Source organism: Anguilla rostrata, chromosome 1 (assembly GCF_018555375.3).
Source record: "Anguilla rostrata isolate EN2019 chromosome 1, ASM1855537v3, whole genome shotgun sequence".
NCBI lineage: Eukaryota > Metazoa > Chordata > Actinopteri > Anguilliformes > Anguillidae > Anguilla > Anguilla rostrata.
The window spans coordinates 85,677,311-85,697,048 of NC_057933.1; the positions used below are offsets into that span (position 1 = coordinate 85,677,311).

Consider the following 19,738-nt stretch of genomic DNA (forward strand, 5'->3'; position numbering starts at 1 on the left):
AACATCTGCAGTATGTTCATGGTAGTAAGTAATTGAACTGAATTTGTGTCGCTTATAAACATTGCTGTGTCATCATCTGTGCTTAATTAGTGGCAATTAGTTTATCAACCTAGATTACTGAGATGGTGCAAATTAGATAATTGTTTGAGAAGGGGTTTAACAAAGAGCATCGCTCTCCATCGCTCGTCTGACCATTCTGCTGGTTTGTGTTCTGAACTGGTATTAACTTGAGCAATGAACCACACTGTAGGGATGACTGATTGAAGGAAACAAAGCCTGGCTTGCGGCCCTGTTATGGACCTGCTTAGCTGAATGCAGAAAACGAGGAGACAACTGGGCCTGTAGTATACTAGCCAAGTACCTGGGAAAATTTTCCATGTGTATACCATTCTACCTTGCAAAACCATAAAAATAAAAAACAAAAATAAATTGTGTGATTGTTCATTAAGCTGCCTAATATGTTGAAACTGCACAATGTAAAAGCTTCCTGTTTTTTCTAAATACCTGTAACTCACGGTGAGATATGTAGTTTAAAATGGACACGCCCGTAAACAAAGGTAGATAAGTTCCATGCTTCTATAGCGCATTAGTCCCCAGAATATCGCACACGGACCATTACTGTGACTCCTCTCACAAACCTGCGGATTCAATGGCATAGCCAAGACTAGAGACATTACATGACAGCTCGATGAAGGTATTTGAAATTGGCTCAATAAATTATTCGTAAAAAAAAAAAAAAAAAAAAAAACAACAATAATTGCAAAGTATGTCTGGTACGTGAATTTAACTAATATTCTGGCTCTGACTAAAACGCTTAAACCTCATCACAAAAGACTTCATGGACCATGAGCCTGTCTGATCGGAAAATTATTAGCGGAAGCGGAAGAATGTGTATAACGGAAGACATTTGAAAATGCAATAAACGTATTGAAAGTCAATTAAGTTAAGGAATACCTCTATTCTTAAATATTTTTTTAAAAAACTTGATTTATAGAGTCTGAAAGTATGTTGAGGACCTTAGAAAAAATATATCGATAACAGATTTGGTCAACAGAGAGGCTAGCGGGCTAGGATAAATTGGGTATGCATAATGAACTTCTTGCTTGCTAACTAGTCTGTTGTGTGTTCTGTTCTCTTGGTAATAGGTATTGTTGGTTGTATTTAACGGTGGCTTGATGCGTATGTTGATATTAGCTGATAGACCCTCACAAATCAAGAAATCAAATCAAGGTTTATTTGCCATATGCCCAGTAACAATACAGCATGCTAGCAGATGTCAGCTGGAAAATAAATGCTTAGATTACGTTGGCGAATGAGAGTTGTCCAACTAGTTAGGAAATAAGATAAACAGTTAAATCCGGCGGCTTTACTGTAAATTGACTGTTTACTGTAAAGTGCGCTACATCTGTGTGACTAGCTGAAGACCTAGTCACCGCACACGCGTTAGTTTCAGTTGCCTTCCGAATGTGGCTTAGTATGGGGTTGATTCGCTAGCTGTTAGCATTAGCTGTACGGACGCTTCGGTAACTTCATGCCAATGAGGAACAAGCTGGCGAGCTACGTATTACCGCGGTGCCGGTTTGACTGTATGCGGAGGGAAGGATCAGACATGAGAGTTTAAAGGACAGAGCTGGAATATCAGTGCTCTGGAAGAGACTGCTGGAGAGGCCAACCGGACAATGCCAAGAAGAAAACAATCGCACCCACAGCCGGTCAAATGTAAGTAGCGTTAGCTAGCTAAGTTGGCTTAATTGTTTTCCGGTTCCTCTTAGCACTGAACCAGTAAACATTTTACTCTGTTTAAACGCTTAATAAATACAGTGCCGAAGCCGTTTGCTGTCTGGCCTTTTTAAATCCCGCATGACCAGATACGCTGAGTTATAACCGTTGTGTTTAGCACGAACCATACCTCTAAAAAGTACCTTTGCCTAGTTCTGCTAGGTAGCAAGCTGACTTTACAAGGAAGTGAACGCTAACAAAAACATTGGCTACTGTCAACTCGCAAACCACAACTGTGTAGGCAGTGTATCGAGTGTAGGCAGTTCCATAAAGTTTAATGAAGTATTTATTTTTTTAAATGATAATATTTTCGAGTCGGCTAGTTAACTTTAGTTCTAGTCGACGGAGCAAACCCGGCTTAGGTTGTAGAACATGGTTTAATGCAAATTAAGTTTCTGCGCGCTGTTGAGTTTGTCGCAAAGCTTTTTTGTTACAAAATGAGTCTTATCAGTAATAAGTGAATAAAGTGAACAGTTAGACTCAGGTGATTTAAAAATGTGTGCTTATCTTAAGTGGGACAGATTGAGTGGGTAAATCGTGCCTGTGCTTGGTGGAAGTTCTGACCTCCGGTTTGTACTGACATTTTATAATGCTGAGATAATGATACTCCTCCATACATCTCAACACATTTGTGAGCTGTTTCATCCTGTCATTGGTTGAAAAGAAGCCACTTTGTCTTCCTCTTCCTGTCTTCCTCTTCCTCTCTTTTTTAACTCCTTCCTCTATTTCCCTTGTATAAACCACCCTGCTCACCCTCTCTCCCCCTCACACCCTCTCTCGCTTACTCACTCACCCTCACGCCCTCATTCTCAGACATGCACACACACTTTCTCTCTCTCTCTCACACACACACACACAGTCACACATAGTTTTTTCTCAGACACACTCCCTCTCACAAACATGTGCTCTCACACTCTCTTTCACACAAATACACACACAAACACACTCTTTTACTCTGTGTGCATGTGTGTGCTTTTGTGTGGGAGAGTAAGGAGTGTGTTTGTAATAGAGAATGTGTGCATGTGCCTGTGTGAGTGTGTGCATATGACTGATGACTGCTGGTGTGTGTGCTTGCAGTGGACTGATGGTGTGTGTGCTTGCAGTGGACTCAGAAGATGGTATGTGTGCTTGCAGTGAATTCAGAAGATGGTGTGTGTGCTTGCAGTGGACTGATGGTGTGTGTGCTTGCAGTGGACTCAGAAGATGGTGTGTGTGCTTGCAGTGGACTCAGAAGATGCTGTGTGTGCTTGCAGTGAACTCAGAAGATGGTGTGTGCTTGCAGTGAACTCGAGATGTGTGTGCTTGCAGTGGACTCAGAGATGGTGGTGTGTGCTTGCAGTGTGACTGATGCTGAGTGGTGTGTGCTTGCAGTGACTCAGAAGATGGTGTGTGCTTGCAGTGAACTCAGAAGATGGTGTGTGTGCTTGCAGTGACTGATGTGTGTGGTGTGCTTGCAGTGGACTCAGAAGATGGTGTGTGTGCTTGCAGTGGACTGATGGTGTGTGTGCTTGCAGTGAACTCTAGAAGATGGTGTGTGTGCTTGCAGTGGACTGAGATGGTGTGTGTGCTTGCAGTGACTCAGAAGATGGTGTGTGTGCTTGCAGTGGACTGATGGTGTGTGGTGGTGCTTTGCTGCAGTGACTCAGAAGATGGTGTTGTGTGTTGCTTGCAGTGGACTCAGAAGATGGTGTGTGTGCTTGCAGTGTACTGATGGTGTGTGTGCTTGCAGTGGACTGATGGTGTGTGTGCTTGCAGTGAACTCAGAAGATGGTGTGTGTGCTTGCAGTGGACTGATGGTGTGTGTGCTTGCAGTGAACTCAGAAGATGGTGTGTGTGCTTGCAGTGAACTCAGAAGATGGTGTGTGTGCTTGCAGTGGACTCAGAAGATGGTGTGTGTGCTTGCAGTGTACTGATGGTGTGTGTGCTTGCAGTGGACTGATGGTGTGTGTGCTTGCAGTGGACTCAGAAGATGGTGTGTGTGCTTGCAGTGGACTCAGAAGAAGGTGTGTGTGCTTGCAGTGGACTGATGGTGTGTGTGCTTGCAGTGGACTGATGGTGTGTGTGCTTGCAGTGGACTGATGGTGTGTGTGTGCTTGCAGTGGACTCGAGATGGTGTGTGTGCTTGCAGTGGACTCAGAAGATGGTGTGTGTGCTTGCAGTGAACTCAGAAGATGGTGTGTGTGCTTGCAGTGGACTGATGCTGTGTGTGCTTGCAGTGGACTGATGGTGTGTGTGCTTGCAGTGGACTCAAGATGGTGTGTGTACTTGCAGTGGACTCAGAAGATGGTGTGTGTGCTTGCAGTGGACTGATGGTGTGTGTGCTTGCAGTAGACTCAGAAGATGGTGTGTGTGCTTGCAGTGTACTGATGCTGTGTGTGCTTGCAGTGGACTGATGGTGTGTGTGCTTGCAGTGGACTGATGGTGTGTGTGCTTGCAGTGGACTCAGAAGATGGTGTGTGTGCTTGCAGTGAACTCAGAAGATGCTGTGTGTGCTTGCAGTGGACTGATGGTGTGTGTGCTTGCAGTGGACTGATGGTGTGTGTGCTTGTAGTGGACTCAGAAGATGGTGTGGCCACAGTAAATCCTGCAAGTTTAGTCTTGGAAAGTGACTTCCTCCTGGGCCAGGATCTGGAGTTTGGGGACAATGACAGCGACTACAAGATCATTCCATTTGACAAGGATTCAGGTGAGTGAGCCCTGAACAAAAATAGTTTGTCTGTTTGAATGGGATATTAGTGTGTGCTTTTCTACTTTTAGCATTCACCCCTGGATCCCAAAGGTTGCTGATCTGCCTGAATTGCCTATTAGTTATATTTGGGGCAGTGTAGTGGTTGCTGGTTCAATTCCCATTTTGGCCACTGTTTTGGTAGCCTTGAGCAAGGTTGTGCCTTGAGCAATGTGATGTCATGTAAGGTAATGTAATGTAAGGTGATGTGTAGGGTAACAACACATCTTTTGCGGGCAGAATGGCCTTGAAGCAGTACTTAAGTAGCCAGTCAGATGTTTCTAAGACTGAAAACTGGAAGTACATAAATGCTCCCAGCTTTAGGATGAGATGGTAATATTGTTCTTAATTGTTTCAAAGTGCTGCTTTATGGTAAATTATAGTAATGTATGTTAAATGGTAGCAATATCATGGACACTTGTACATGAGTTTCTAGAAAACTTAATACAAAATAATTTGGGGGTAGAGGGTAGTGAGGTTGCTTTTGATTGGTTGGTGCATCAGGGTAGAGACTATCAAGGCTGTTCTCGATTGGTCCTGCCTTCAGGGTAGTGAGGCTGTTTCTGACTGGCTGTGTGTTTTCCAGACTCGGTTGCCGTGGAGATGGGGATCCCAGTCTACTCGCTGAGTGATGAGGACTGCAGCTACAGCCAGCTCAGCCTGGAGAGCGAGGGGGAGGAGAGCGAGCAGGCAATGGGGCGGGGCCTGTCCTGCGTCCGCTGTGGCCAGCCGCTAGAGGACCCCCTGCAGGGGGCGCTGGACCTGACTCCCCCGTGCTGCCTGCACTGCAGTGAGGGGGCTGGGGCCAGGGATGAGGACAACAGTTCCGGAGGAAAAGGTGGCATGGGTGGGGCAGTGGGCAGGGGTGCAGGAGATGGTGTGGGCGGGGCAGTGGGCGGCTCTCGTAAACTGCACTCCTGTAAGCTGTGCAGCTTCTCCTCCCGCTACTCCAACCACCTGAAGCGTCACATGAAGACGCACAACGGCGAGAAGCCGTACCGCTGCCCTCACTGCGCATACGCGTCTGCGCAGCTGGTCAACCTGCAGCGCCACCTGCGCATCCACACCGGCGAGAAACCCTACAGCTGCGCCCACTGCCACTTCGCCTGCAGCTCCCTGGGCAACCTGAAGAGGCACCAGCGCATGCACACACACGACAAGCCCAACAAGTGCAGCCACTGTGACTATGGAGCCAGCAGCGCGCTCAGCCTGAAGAGGCACCAGATGGGCCACAAGGCCCAAAAGTCAGAGCCGCCAGAAGGTGTGTCAGATTAAACAGAGAGCACACTGTTCTAGATTACGGTCATTTTAGATTACACTGCGCTAGATTACAGTCATTTTAGATTACACTGCGCTAGATTACAGTCATTTTAGATTACACTGTGCTAGATTAGTCAATTTAGATTACACTGTGCTAGATTAGTCAATTTAAATTACACTGCGCTAGATTAGTCAATTTAGATTACACTGCGCTAGATTAGTCAATTTAGATTACACTGTGCTAGATTAGTCATTTTAGATTACACTGTGCTAGATTAGTCAATTTAAATTACACTGCGCTAGATTACAGTCATTTTAGATTAGACTGTGCTACATTAGTCATTTTAGATTACACTGTGCTAGATTACACTTAGTTTACACTGTGCTAGATTACAGTCATTTTAGATTAGACTGTGCTACATTAGTCATTTTAGGTTACACTGTGATAGATTACACTCAGTTTACACTGTGCTAGATTAGTCAATTTAGATTATACTGCGCTAGATTACACTCAGTTTAGATTACACTGCGCTAGATTACAGTCATTTTAGATTACACTGCGCTAGATTAGTCATTTTAGATTACACTGTGCTAGATTAGTCAATTTAAATTACACTGCGCTAGATTAGCCATTTTAGATTAGACTGTGCTACATTAGTCATTTTAGATTACACTGTGCTAGATTACACTCAGTTTACACTGTGCTAGATTAGTCAATTTAGATTATACTGCGCTAGATTACACTCAATTTAGATTATACTGTGATAGATTAGTCATTTTAGATTACAGTGCGTTAGATTACACTTTAGATTATACTGCGCTAGATTACAGTCAATTTAGATTATACTGCGCTACATTACAGTCAGTTTATATTACACTGCACTAGATTACAGTCAATTAAGATTACACTACACTGCACTAGATTACACTTAAATTAGATTTCACTGTGCATAGAGTGCTTAATTTAGATTATACTGCTCTCAGATTAGTCAATTTAGACATTATACTCAATTGTTTAGATAACTCTGATTACTCTATTCAGATTGCCATACACTTAGATAACACTGAATGTGCCTTACATGGTGCTGGGATTACATTCCATTTAGTTGTCAAGGAAATTAGATTGCATTCATATTTCACTGTGCTGAGATTACACCATGTTTACATTACACACAGATTACAGTGAAATGGTCACAAAGTTTCTGAAAAGCACAGTGCTGTACAACGTAATTGTAAAGGTTAGTTTTACAGAGAGAGAGAGAGGTGGTTAGTTATCCTGTTCAAGTCTGACGTTCAGATGAATTGCCGTTTGTTTCCCTGGTAACAGTTGCTGTGGTGTCAGACCTGACTCTGCACGTGAGCAATGAGGCGGACTTCCTCCAGAGCTACGGTGACCTGAAGGGGGAGGGGGTCGGCCTGGGGGCGGAGTCAGACTCTCTCCCGGAGCTGCTGTTCCCCTTCACCTGCCGGCTGTGCGGGGTGGTCCTGGACGACGAGGACGGCACATCTGCACAGATCTGCAGCAGCTGCACGCTGGACATGCTGACCAAGGCCCCGCCCAGCAGCCCGGGGGAGAGGGGCGAGCGGGTGTTCTCCTGCGCCCTGTGCTCCTTCACCACCCAGTACCCCAACCACCTGGCCCGCCACATGAAGACCCACAGCGGGGAGAAGCCCTACAAGTGCCCCCAGTGCGACTACGCCTCTGCCCACTTCGACAACCTGAAGCGCCACCACCGCGTGCACACGGGCGAGAAGCCCTACAAGTGCCACCTGTGCGACTACGCCTGCGGCAACCTGGCCAACCTCAAACGGCACCAGCGCATCCACTCCGGCGCCAAGCCCTTCCAGTGCGCCGTGTGCAGCTACAGCTGCAACCAGAGCATGAACCTGAAGCGGCACATGCTGCGGCACACCGGCGAGAAGCCCTTCTGCTGCCAGGAGTGCCCCTACACCACCGGCCACTGGGACAACTACAAACGGCACCAGAGGAAGCACGGCCACTCCGCACACGGATGGGTTAAAGTGCAGCTGCCCCACACCGAGGAGGAGGAGGAGGAGATGTAGAGGAAGAACAGGAAGGGGGAGGAGGAGGAAAGGAAGAACGAGGGGGTTTGTCCTCTCCCCTTTTCAGCACATACTTCCTGTTTGAGATGTTTTATTTGGGGGGGTGTAGAGTCTGTGCCCCCCCCACATCCTGTTGCCTTTGGGTTAATGGTTGGGGGAGGGGTTGGGTTCTCTGGTGCCAAATGGAGAGATGCCTCTCCCCCGATTCCTCTGTACACTGTGTGTGCCTGTGTGTGTGTGTGTGTGTGCACGCGAGTACGTGTATATGAATGTGCCTGCGTTTGTAGATGTTTGATTGCATATCGCGTGCTATCGGGTGATTTGAAAATCATGTTTTGTTTTTTGTTTTTTTTTATTGGTTTCTTTTCGCTGTGAAAGTTTTTTTCGCTTAAATTTTCTAAGAAAATGTCGCTTAAACTCGGGCGTATCAAATGTATGATTAAAAAATATTTTTTTCATGTGTGTTGTATGGTTTCATTTTAGAATATTTACTGTCTTTTTTTGAGCAAGCATTCAGCTGAAATAAGTTTGAGCTAATAGGTTACAGAGTGCGCACCAAACAGACCGTTTTACACAGAAGCTCATTCTGGGGGCTAATGAGATCAAAGTAAATATTCCGGTACGCTTTCATACTAAGCGAGTAAAACCACAAAGTAATATAATTCTATTGTGCTGGACGTGTAAGACGGCCAAAATCAGAAGCCAGCATCGCGGTGTAGCGTAATGGTGAGCAACGACAGCCTTGCTACAACGTTGGCTAACAAGGTAGTAAAACTTGACAACGGTCTTAGCGAGTCCGTCATTCCACGGTGGTTCACACTTTCCCGTTGGGATGGTAAGTAAAGGAACGTTCACCCGAAACAGGTTGTTCCCCTGTACTTGATTGACGACAATGTAATGTTCTCAGTCGAAGTGCTCGATATGCAGTCATTTAAAGGCAGGCAAGTGGATGTTTATGACCCCAATGGACATTTAAATTACACACTGGTGTCTAATTATAATAATTTTGAACTGAGTGCGGAGGAATAGGGATTTAGAAATAAGAAAGCCTCGCGATAAGGTGTAATAGACGACTTGTGTACATTTAATTGAATTTGAGAATTAACCCCATTAATGAGCGGTTCCGGGCACGCGGATAAGCGCACACACTAAGCAGCATTTCCGTCCCCGGCAAGCCCGCTTTAGCACTGCCGCGGCAGCAAAAGCGACGATACGAGCTGACTATATAAGATTTGTTGGTTTCGCTGTTGTACTGAATTTTTAAAGGATGGGAAAATGTTTTCCGAGATAATGTCTTAAGTGTTGACTTGTCTTCAATGAACATGATAACTCATGACCAGAACCCACCATTCGGCCATATCTAAGATCTTCAGCGTGGGGGTCTTTGACACCAACAAAAAATTATACAGGAATGGGTATTATTGGCTTTAGAAATTTGGCATTCAGAGACGAAAGCAACCTGTTAATTCTAAATGTTTTGTTTGCGAGGTTTGAAGAGGTTTCTCATTAAAAGTGTGTTCGCGATTTCCGTTCTCGCCAAAAGATGGCAGTGTTGATTTTGGACACAAAGCGTACTGGAAAGGGCTTAACAGAGGTTACATTTGGAGAAGCTTGGTTTTCGACTCAATTGGCTTCCCACAGTAAGTGTGTTTAGAGATGCTCCGAATATGTTTTTGAGTGATGACCTTTAACCTTGAGACCGGGCCTGGATAACCTAAGGTCAATTGGGCACTGACTTTGGAAAATTCAAGCCCACAGTTTTGTGTAACATGAAAACCTGAACAGTGAATATAGGCAGGCACTCATTGTTCCTAAAGGAAATAAACTAGATATAGAGTTATATTTTAGGTGGGGATGGAGGATGAAGGTTAATAATTCTGTTTATAATTGTAATTTATTATATTAGTGCCTACATCCTTAGATTCATGTAAAAATATACAATTTGCAATATATATTTATACAAAAACTATATATGTATATAAACATGTTTTGGGCAGTACAGTGGTGCAATGGATAGTACTGTCGCCTCACACTAACATGGCCCTGGTTTCAAATGTGTAGAGTTTGCATGTTCTCCTTGTGCCTGTGTGGGCTTCCTCTGTGGACTCTGGTTTCCCCCCACACTTCAAAGATAGGTTAGGCTAACTAGAGAATAATTGGAGAAAATCGACAAGTATGTATTACATTACATTCATGTATGAGTGTGTAAGCGAATGATGTGTGTTCCCTGTGATGGGACCTGTCCGGGGTATATCCCCCCCCACACACACACACACAGAAATTACAGTTTGTGTCAAATACAGGAAAAAATCATTCACAGATAAAGTTCCGTTGGTTGTTTTATTTTTCAGAGATTGGAGCCTGCAAGGCCCAACAGGGCTCTCATTTGGACATTTGTGAGTCATAACAGGTCTACAGCAACATTTAAAATGAGCAAGAAACAACTGAAGCAAAAAGCACAACTTCATAAGAGCAGAACCTAGAACCTGGCTTGTGTTTGGTAGTTGTAATGGAAAGCAGAGCCAGGCTTGTGTTTGGTAGTTTTTGTGGAAAGCGGAGCCCGACTTTTGTTTGGTAGTTGTAATGGAAAGCAGAGCCAGGCTTGTGTTTGGTAGTTGTAATGGAAAGCAGAGCCAGGCTTGTGTTTGGTAGTTGTAATGGAAAGCAGAGCCAGACTTGTGTTTGGTAGTTGTAATGGAAAGCAGAGCCAGGCTTGTGTTTGGTAGTTGTAATGGAAAGGCCTTGTGGGCCCTGCAGTCTGCCAGGGGCCGTGAGAGCCACATCCAGCAGACGCTGGGAATGAAAGAGAAACAGGACCTGAGGCTTGGGCTCTGCTGCACAGGTAAAACTCCACCTACAGGTGAGCTTGAATGCTGAAGCTCTCGTATGCACTGGGACACTTAACATAAGGCAGGGTGGGCCTGCTGTCTGATTTGATGTTCGGGTAGCTGGTTGTGTGGTCTTGCTGGCTGATTGCATGGTGCAGTAGCTGTTTGGTGTGCGGTCTTGCTGGCTGATTGCATGGTGCAGGAGCTGGTTGGTGCGCGGTCTTGCTGGCTGATTGCATGGTGCAGGAGCTGGTTGATGTGCAGTCTTGCTGGCTGATTTCACGGTGCAGTAGCTGGTTGAAGGGGACCAAACCTCGCAGAAACACCTGACTTGGTTCCGTTTTACCAGCCACAGCAGGACGTGCTGCTTCTCTTAGCCGGAGGGGTGGGGCTTACCTGTACCTGCAGGATGGAGAAGAGAGACCCCACAGAGCTGGTTTAATGTTATGCTGCAGATATAAATCTCTCATTTGAGAGCAGTTCTGTCCTCCATGGTCTTTCTCAAAGTGAAATTCCCTTTGTTGTCCAGGTAAAACACGTATGCCTTTGTATGATTACAAACAGCAATCTTTGTTACACAAACAGCCATCTTTGTTGCACAAGCAGACATTTTGTTTGATGAATGTGTGTGATTGTTGCAGCAGTATTGCAGTGGACAGAGAGAGCTGGAAGTGTGGGCTTGTCTGTCGAGGGAAGGTCATTTCCCCTCAGACTCCGCAGCACACCGGTGTCAGCATTGCTTCTGTAATGGTGCCCATCAGAGTGAAGCTCCGCCCCTTCTGCATATCCATCAGGACATCGCCATGGTGACCAGGACCTTCCAAAACCACACACTTCCTTACATTCCATATCTGATAGTGATTCATATGGGAATATAAGGAAGCATGTAGCCCCAGAGGGCAACAGTTTGGTCTCTCGCGTTCCAGAGAACGAAGGTGATGTCGCTCAAGTTCCAGAGAACGAAGGTGATGTCTCTCACATTCCAGAGAAAGAGCAGCATCATGTAACTGAGTCATTAGCCCCATGCTGTCATTCAACCCACTTAGATGGCTGGTGCTCTACCTCCACCTGTGTATAATGCTAGTGCTCTAACTCCACCTGTGTATAATGCTGGTGGTCTAACTCCACCTGTGTATAATGCTGGTGCTCTAACTCCACCTGTGTATAATGCTGGTGCTCTACCTCCACCTGTGTATAATGCTGGTGCTCTACCTCCACCTGTGTATAATGCTGGTGCTCTACCTCCACCTGTGTATAATGCTGGTGCTCTACCTCCACCTGTGTATAATGCTGGTGGTCTAACTCCACCTGTGTATAATGCTAGTGCTCTACCTCCACCTGTGTATAATGCTAGTGCTCTAACTCCACCTGTGTATAATGCTAGTGCTCTACCTCCTCCTGTGTATAATGCTAGTGCTCTACCTCCACCTGTGTATAATGCTGGTGCTCTACCTCCACCTGTGTATAATGCTGGTGCTCTAACTCCACCTGTGTATAATGCTGGTGCTCTAACTCCACCTGTGTATAATGCTAGTGCTCTACCTCCACCTGTGTATAATGCTGGTGCTCTAACTCCACCTGTGTATAATGCTGGTGCTCTAACTCCACCTGTGTATAATGCTGGTGCTCTAACTCCACCTGTGTGTTATGAGAAGTTATGAGAAACTTGTCCTCAGAGTGCAGTGTGTAGCAGGCAGTTAAATGCAGAAACATACTGGGTAAAGACTGAACAGTCAGATAATAGCACTCCCAGTGTTAGGGTGTGGTGTGGAAGTCAGGGGTTGGGGGGAGGGGGGGGATGTCACTGCACCTTGATGAGTGGTTCTTCCTGTCCTGGTTCTTCTCCCTTGTTGTGTTCCACTGCTATCATGTGAGGTGGTGGGGGCGGGGCAGGAGGCGGGCACAGGGCTTACTTCCAGTGAAGGCAAGGGTGTCGATTTGCCCCTGGAATGTTTCCTGTCCAAAGCAAACACACCTCCAGACATCCTCATGTTACAGCCTCACGTTGGTGTCTTACTATGCCTTTACTTTCCTCATTTTCACTGAATTATATGTGGAGCTCTTACAGCCACAAACCGCACATCTGATCAAAGAGACGCAGGAACAAGTTTCATCTGGCACTCCCTCCTTCTTTCAATCTCTTTCCCCCCTCTCTCTTTCTCTCTCTCTCTCTCTCTCTCAGCCTCTCTCTCTCCCTCTCCCCCCCTATCTTATGTCCCTGAGCTTACTGACCCCTGGAGAGGTCATTCACTTTTTTCACTATTTCTTGATTGAAATGTTGATATGATATGAAATATATACATCAGTCACAGCACTATCAAAACCAAAATGATTTTAACAGCAAAATGGCCACAGTCTGTATGGACATAGCTGCGTTAGTCATGGAAAACATGCATTTTAGTATGAATTTATCATTAATATTCCTGTAAACTGAGCCATCCCAATAATATTACAGCTGCAATTGTAGTTTAAGTACTTTAAAAGTATTAAATACCATAACATCTGCTGTGAACAGAACATTGAAGTACTCACCAGTAGATTTAAAAGTGAATCAATTTAATCTTTACGGCCAGATTAAATACCAGATCTCTCACGGCCCTCGGAATGAGAGCAGTGACGTCCTGGCCTGGAGGGATCGGATCAACCCGTAAAACCACACATTTTACCTGCAGCCCGAGCGCAGAAGGCAGGCCGGATCCTGGAGCTCCTTTCTGGTAAAGGGGAGCCTGGAGCTCCTCAGTCCAGCGCCTGCTCCCTGTTCTCTGTGGCGCTTCTGGTTGTGCTCAGCGGTGGAGCTTCTGGTTGTGCTCAGCAGTGGAGCTCCTGGTTGTGTTCGACGGTGGAGCTCCTGGTTGTACTCGGCGGTGGAGCTCCTGGTTGTGCTCAGCGGTGGAGCTTCTGGTTGTGCTCGGCGGTGGAGCTCCTGGTTGTGCTCGGCGGTGGAGCTCCTGGTTGTGCTCGGCGGTGGAGCTCCTGGTTGTGCTCGGCGGTGGGCTGCTGGTGGTGCTCGGCGGTGGAGCTCCTGGTTGTGCTCGGCGGTGGAGCTCCTGGTTGTGCTCGGCGGTGGGCTGCTGGTGGTGCTCTGAGGAGCTCCTGCTTGTCCCTGCCGGTGGGCTGCTGGACTGAGTCCAGGGCAGGCCTTTTCTAGCCACGGGCCTGCCACCTGCTGGTGTCCTTTAGAAGCCTGGGACTCGCCTGGACCTCCTGTCCCGTCCAATCAGCCCCATGACAGGGCACGCCAGCCTGTGAAATCACACCTCTCAGCTGTTCCCCCTGTGCCCCGGACACCCTACACCCCTCTCCCCACCCCCGAGAATGCCAGGGGCTCCCGAAAAAAGCAGCAGAGGACGGAGGGAGCAGCTGTGGGGAGCATTTTATTAGCACAGCTGAGAAGGGTGCTCAACATGACGGACCTTTCCGGAACGCGTCAGCAGTTCTTTATTTCAGCGACGAGCCACACATAAATATGTTTATTCTCTGCTCAGTTTTTCTGCTATTTCTGCTCAGCGTTCATAAAATACTTTTGAGATGTGAATAAATGTTTTCTCTTAAGTTCAGTATGTCTGGAAAGATATACTTTGAGTTTCATTCATGGGGGGATAATTCAACATTAAAGCCCAATTTTCTGTTTTCAGAGGGATAGAAATACTTGTTTTGTGTTACATATTAGAGAAAATGCAACGTTTGAAAACAAACGATGTACTGTGTACCAATTTCTGTCATTCTGCCATGACTGGCTTTCCATTGATGTTAAAGTAATAATTTATTCAGTCATTCAGGAATATTCATGAAAGAAATGTTCCAATATAACAAAGTCCCAACAACTCAGTTTAATACGTATGTGTTCCCCTGCAGGGCAGCTGGGTCTCTGGTCTTAATCCTAGGAGGCCGCAGTCTGCTGCATGCTGAAACCTGCACACCTGCATTTTCACTGCAGTGTGTTTTTGTCATCCATGATACTGCTATCATGTCAAAAAAATGTAAATATTCAACCTTTCTTTGCCGGGTATCAGGAGGATACACCCACACACACACATACACACACACACACACGCTCTCACACTCAACACACACACACACTCTCTCTCTCTCACACACATATAGGTCCATAATCATGCTGTAAATGCTCTGCTCACACACACTTTCACACTCTCGCACACACACTCACATGGATATACACACACACACACTTTCACACTCACACACACAGACAAACACACACCCACACACACTCTCACACACACACACACAAACACCCACACACACTCTCATACTCACACACACAAACACACACCCACATTCTCACACACACACAGACTCTCAAACACACACACACACTCTCTCTCTCACACACACACACGGGTCCATAATCATGCTGTAAATGCTCTGCTCACACACACTCTCACACTCACACACACAAACACCCACACACACTCTCACACTCACACACACAAACACACCACCACACACACTCATACTCACACACACACACACACTCACATGGATATACACACTCACATACACACACACACTCACACACACACTCACATGGATATACACACTCTCTCTCTCTCTCTCACACACACACACACACACACACACTCACATGGATATACACTCTCTCTCTCTCTCACACACACTCACATGGATATACACTCTCTCTCTCTCTCACACACACACACATACACACTAGGGTCTTTAATCACTCATTGTAATTGTGGCTACTGCAGAAGTTCTAAAGGCTGAGGACACGCTTACACATGCTTTCATACAGTCTCTCCCTGGTGAGGAAATAAACCTGTGATGATGTCATCTCATTAGAAAAGCCTCAGTGAGCGGCCTGCATGTGTTCAGCAGTGTACAGCAGTGTTCAGCGGTAGTGTTCAGAAATGGCAGAAGCTGTTCTTGTTGTTTAAGGTCAACACCTGTGTTCTAAAATCAGGCTGGGACAGGGCAGGGCAGGCAGCCTTGTGTAGGGGTCTGGGGCCCCATTCATAGAAAGCTGCAGTAAGACTGGCTTATCCCACACACACACACACACGCACACATGCACTCACACACACACACACACACACACACACACACGTGCACTCACACGCACGCACACACACACACACATGCACTCACACACACACACACACACACACACACACGCACTCACACACACACCACACACACACATGCACTCACACGCAAGCACACACACACACACACACACAGGCTTATCCCGAAACCCAACCCTTCCAGCTATTTCAGAGCTCCACTCCATTCCTCCTTCAACAGCCTAGGGAAGCTCAGCCAGCCGCTAGCTAAACTGATACAGCTGTTAGAGCAGAATTCAGAACCTCTCCCCACACACACACACACACACACAGCACATGCACACACACACACATACTCACACACACGCTCACACACAGCACATTCATACCACCTCACAAACACTCTCACACACCCACACCCACGGAACTGCTCTTACTGATTATCATAATATATTTCAAAATGAATCTGAAAGTATAAAGAATGTGTTTTCTGAATGTGTTTGGCTGAAGCTGCATCAGGGCTTGGCTCTCTACTTTGGGAGTGTTGCACAATAGGTATCAGCTTGCCTGACACTAAGCTAGGCTAACTTTTTTACGCAATTGTTTCCAAAGCCAAGGAAGAGCTAGTCTATTTTTAAAATCACCTAGGAGCTGGCACACAGACACTATTAACTGCTCTCCAATGACACACTCATTTGTTGCTTGAGCTTAAGCTTTTCTAAGTATCAGTTTGAGACAGTTCTTATTTAAGTTTCTTCCTGTTTAGACTGAAATAGCATTCGGCAGAATAAACCATAGCATAGAACGGAAACTCCAAAGCAGTTTCTCACGAGCTAGATTGATACACAGTAATATAATTACATACAGCAGTAACAGTAGAACTGCTGAGTCCTTAATGACTCTGTGTGTGTGAGAGAGAGAATGAATGTGTGTATGAGAAAAGAGGTAAAGAGTGTATGTGTGTAAGTGTGTTTGTTTATAAGCGTGTGTGTGTGCGTATTATTGTCTTATATTTATTGTGGTGTTATGCCTCTGTAATTATTCCCCTGTATATTTATAATTTATAGATTGCTATTGACATGTCCGGCTAATAAAGCAACTTAGAGTGTGTGTGTGCTTGGGCGTGTGTGTGTGTGTGCTTGAGCGTGTGTGTGTGTGTGTGTGTGTGCGTGCTTTAGCATGTGTGTGTATGTGTGCTTGAACATGTGTGTGTGTGTGCTGGAGCGTGTGTGTGTGTGTGTGTGTGTGCTTGAGCATGTGTGTGTGTGTGCATGTGTGCAAGTGTCTGAGAGAGAATGTGTGCCTGTGTGTGTGGTGTCTGTCTGTATGTGTGTGAGAGAGAGCATGTGTGTGTGTATGAGTGTGTGTGCCTGCGTGCATGCATGCGTGCATGTGTGTGTTGCCAGTTGCTGGTGGGAGGTTGATACGGGAGTTCTGGATGAGAGCCCAACATTGTGACAGACCGGCAAATAAAGGTGAAAGGTCATTAGCTGAGCAGAGAACAGCCGCTGAGGAGGAACAGTCACACACCAAAAGTGTCTGGCCTCTTCTGATTCACCATGTACATAAAACTGCATTTCTCTCTTATCTGCAGTCCTCTAAGGGCACTGTGTCGGTCTGTCTGTCTGTCTCTCTGTGTGTCTGCAGTTCCATTAGGGCCCCCGTCTGTCTGTCTGTCTGTCTAATAGCATATATAAAACTTTGATGGCTAGACTCCACTTGTAGGTTCACTTTGCAACCATAGAGATTAGTGAAGGTAAAAGACTAAAAATCCTTCCTGTTAAGTGAACAGGGTGTATTCCTGAAGATCCAGGACTGTGGAAAATGGGAGCAGTTTTCCAGATTCCCACAGAAGGCAGCCGAGGTCAGGATGGGACGGGATTGCACCAGCTGCCATGGAGACCGGTCAGCGACCACCTGTGGCCATGTGACAGGTGAGCTTCCAACGATCCGCCCAGAAGGAGTCCCATCTGCTGTAGGTCTGCCGTGTCAGTGCAAATAAAGATTAGAGCACTCAGTCACAAACCCCTTTCAGTTGTTTGTATAGTGACACTAACCTTCATTTCAGATATTGTGTTTGAGCTTGTGTGTGTGTGTGTGTGCTGCCAGTGTTTGAGTGTGTGTGTGGTGAGAGTGTGTGTACTGCCAATCTGTGAGTGTGTGTGTGTGTGCGTGAGAGTGTGTGTGTGTGTGCTGCCGATGTGTGTGTGTGTGTGTGTGTGTGTGCGTGAGAGTGTGTGTGTGTGTGCTGCCCATGTGAGTGTGTGTGTGTGTGTGTGCTGCCAGTGTTTGAGTGTGTGTGTGATAGTGTGTGTGTGTGTTTGCTGCCAGTGTTTGAGTGTATGTGTGTGAGAGTGTGTGTGTGTGTGCTGCCAGTGTTTGAGTGTGTGTGTGAGAGTGTGTGTACTGCCAATGTGTGTGTGTGTGTGTGCTGCCGATGTGTGAGTGTGTGTGTGTGTGTGTGCTGCTGATGTGTGTGTGTGTGTGTGTGTGTGTGTGTGTGTACTGCCGATGTGTGAGTGTGTAAGTGTGTGTGTGCTGCCAGTGTCTGAGTGTGTTTTTCTGTGAGCATTATTATATTGCAGAGATACTTTATGTTCTCCTGAGATTCTTTGTAGATTGTTGTGTTTTCATAATTCGGAATTATAACAATAACAGTTTGTATCTACAGTGGTCATCAAACACCTACCATTGCATTGAATATAGTTACAGTAACAAAAAATGGTTATGCTTCATGGGTGAGATGGTATACTGTGGGGTTAGTTTGAGGTGGTGTGCTGTATGTATTTATTGTGTGTGTGTGTGCACAGGGTTGGGAGTTGGTGTTTGTGTCTGTGCGTGACAAATCAAATCAACATTTTTGTATAGCACTGTAGTGACCTGACAGAAAGTCTTATGTCACAGAGAGCAGAAGGAAAATTGGGAAGGAACCACACCCGAACCCCCAAAAAGCAAGCGAGCTAAAAACTGCCCAGTGGGGAGAAAAACACTAATTTTTACAGTGGAAAGAAAACTCCCCAAAGGGAAGAAATCTCAGAAACAAACTATTTCCAGTTCCTTCTCACATAGCCAGCAATGTTTGCATTAATGCCAATATTTTCATGTGGTGTTCCACAGGGCTTAAGTCTTGGGCCCATCTCATTCGCTATTTATATGCTTCCCTTGGTCAAGTTATTAAAAGCCTCAAATATGTCTCTTATCGTTGCTATGCAGACATACTCAACTGTACATCCCTTTTAAACCTAATAAGACAGACAGGTGTACCGTACTGCAAGACTGCTGACTACCATTAAGGCTTATATGGCTAGAATTTTTCTTCAGCTAAACTGCAAGGAAACTGAAATTCTTGTTATTGGCCCAGATAGCATGACATCCAAGGAACAGTTGAGCCTCGGTTCACTAGCTACTCATGTAAGATCTTTAAGGAATTTAGGAATCATGTTTGATCTATATATCATTATTTAGGATTTTTATCATCTTAGTAATATTTATAAATTAGAGTTGGTTGTCACTCATCAAGAACTTGAATCAGTTATATATGTTTTTGTTTCATCCAGAATGGATTATTATTGGTCACTGGCTACCAGTGAAACACAGGATAGATAAAATATTAAAATATTACTAATCGCTTCATGGCACTTCTTGGTTGAGCTCCCTCTGATGTTTCTGAACTTCCGTACCCATATCTTATGGGTGGGACTCTCAGGTCATGTGACCAGGGTTTAGGGTTCAGGTTAGGACTCAGGGCATTTAAAACCAGGGGTAACTGAGCTTTTGGCACTGCACCTCCTTGGCTTGGGAGTAGTCTTCCCTGGGAAATTAGATTGGTAATCACTGTGCACTGTTTTAAATGGCCTTTGAAAATCTTTTTGTACAGACAGACATTTCAGTGATGTAATTGTGTAGTGTGTTGCTGTATTGTGTGTGCCATAACGGGGTTATGCTAATTGTTTTTAATGATCTGTGAAGCACCCTGTGACGCTGACAATGGAAAGGTGCTATACAAATAAAATTTCATTAATTCAAATTTCATTCAACTA

General features: G+C 45.6%; 1 protein-coding gene and 1 long non-coding RNA gene across 5 annotated transcripts; one reads left to right on the plus strand and one right to left on the minus strand.

The window, feature by feature from the left end:
- The first annotated feature begins 390 nt into the window (after nt 1-390).
- Nucleotides 391-8,286, plus strand: LOC135238886 (zinc finger protein 513). Of its 4 annotated transcripts, none has more exons than XM_064307051.1 (4): nt 391-694; nt 4,331-4,465; nt 5,091-5,765; nt 7,092-8,286. In XM_064307051.1, the coding sequence occupies exons 3-4, from the start codon at nt 5,108-5,110 to the stop codon at nt 7,826-7,828; spliced, it is 1,395 nt and encodes a 464-aa protein (XP_064163121.1). In that variant the 5' UTR covers nt 391-694; nt 4,331-4,465; nt 5,091-5,107; the 3' UTR covers nt 7,829-8,286. The 4 variants fall into 4 exon arrangements, with proteins under 4 accessions (XP_064163121.1, XP_064163113.1, XP_064163130.1 ...); XM_064307043.1 differs by lacking the exon at nt 391-694 and adding an exon at nt 723-1,719 and having other exon boundaries at nt 4,305-4,465; XM_064307060.1 differs by lacking the exon at nt 391-694 and adding an exon at nt 723-1,081.
- A 1,863-nt stretch (nt 8,287-10,149) lies between these two features.
- Nucleotides 10,150-13,855, minus strand: LOC135238905 (uncharacterized). Its single transcript, XR_010325226.1, has 2 exons — nt 12,467-13,855; nt 10,150-11,058 (listed from the first exon to the last, which is right to left on the minus strand). It is a non-coding gene; the product is annotated as an uncharacterized LOC135238905 (long non-coding RNA).
- Between the last annotated feature and the right edge of the window lie 5,883 nt (nt 13,856-19,738).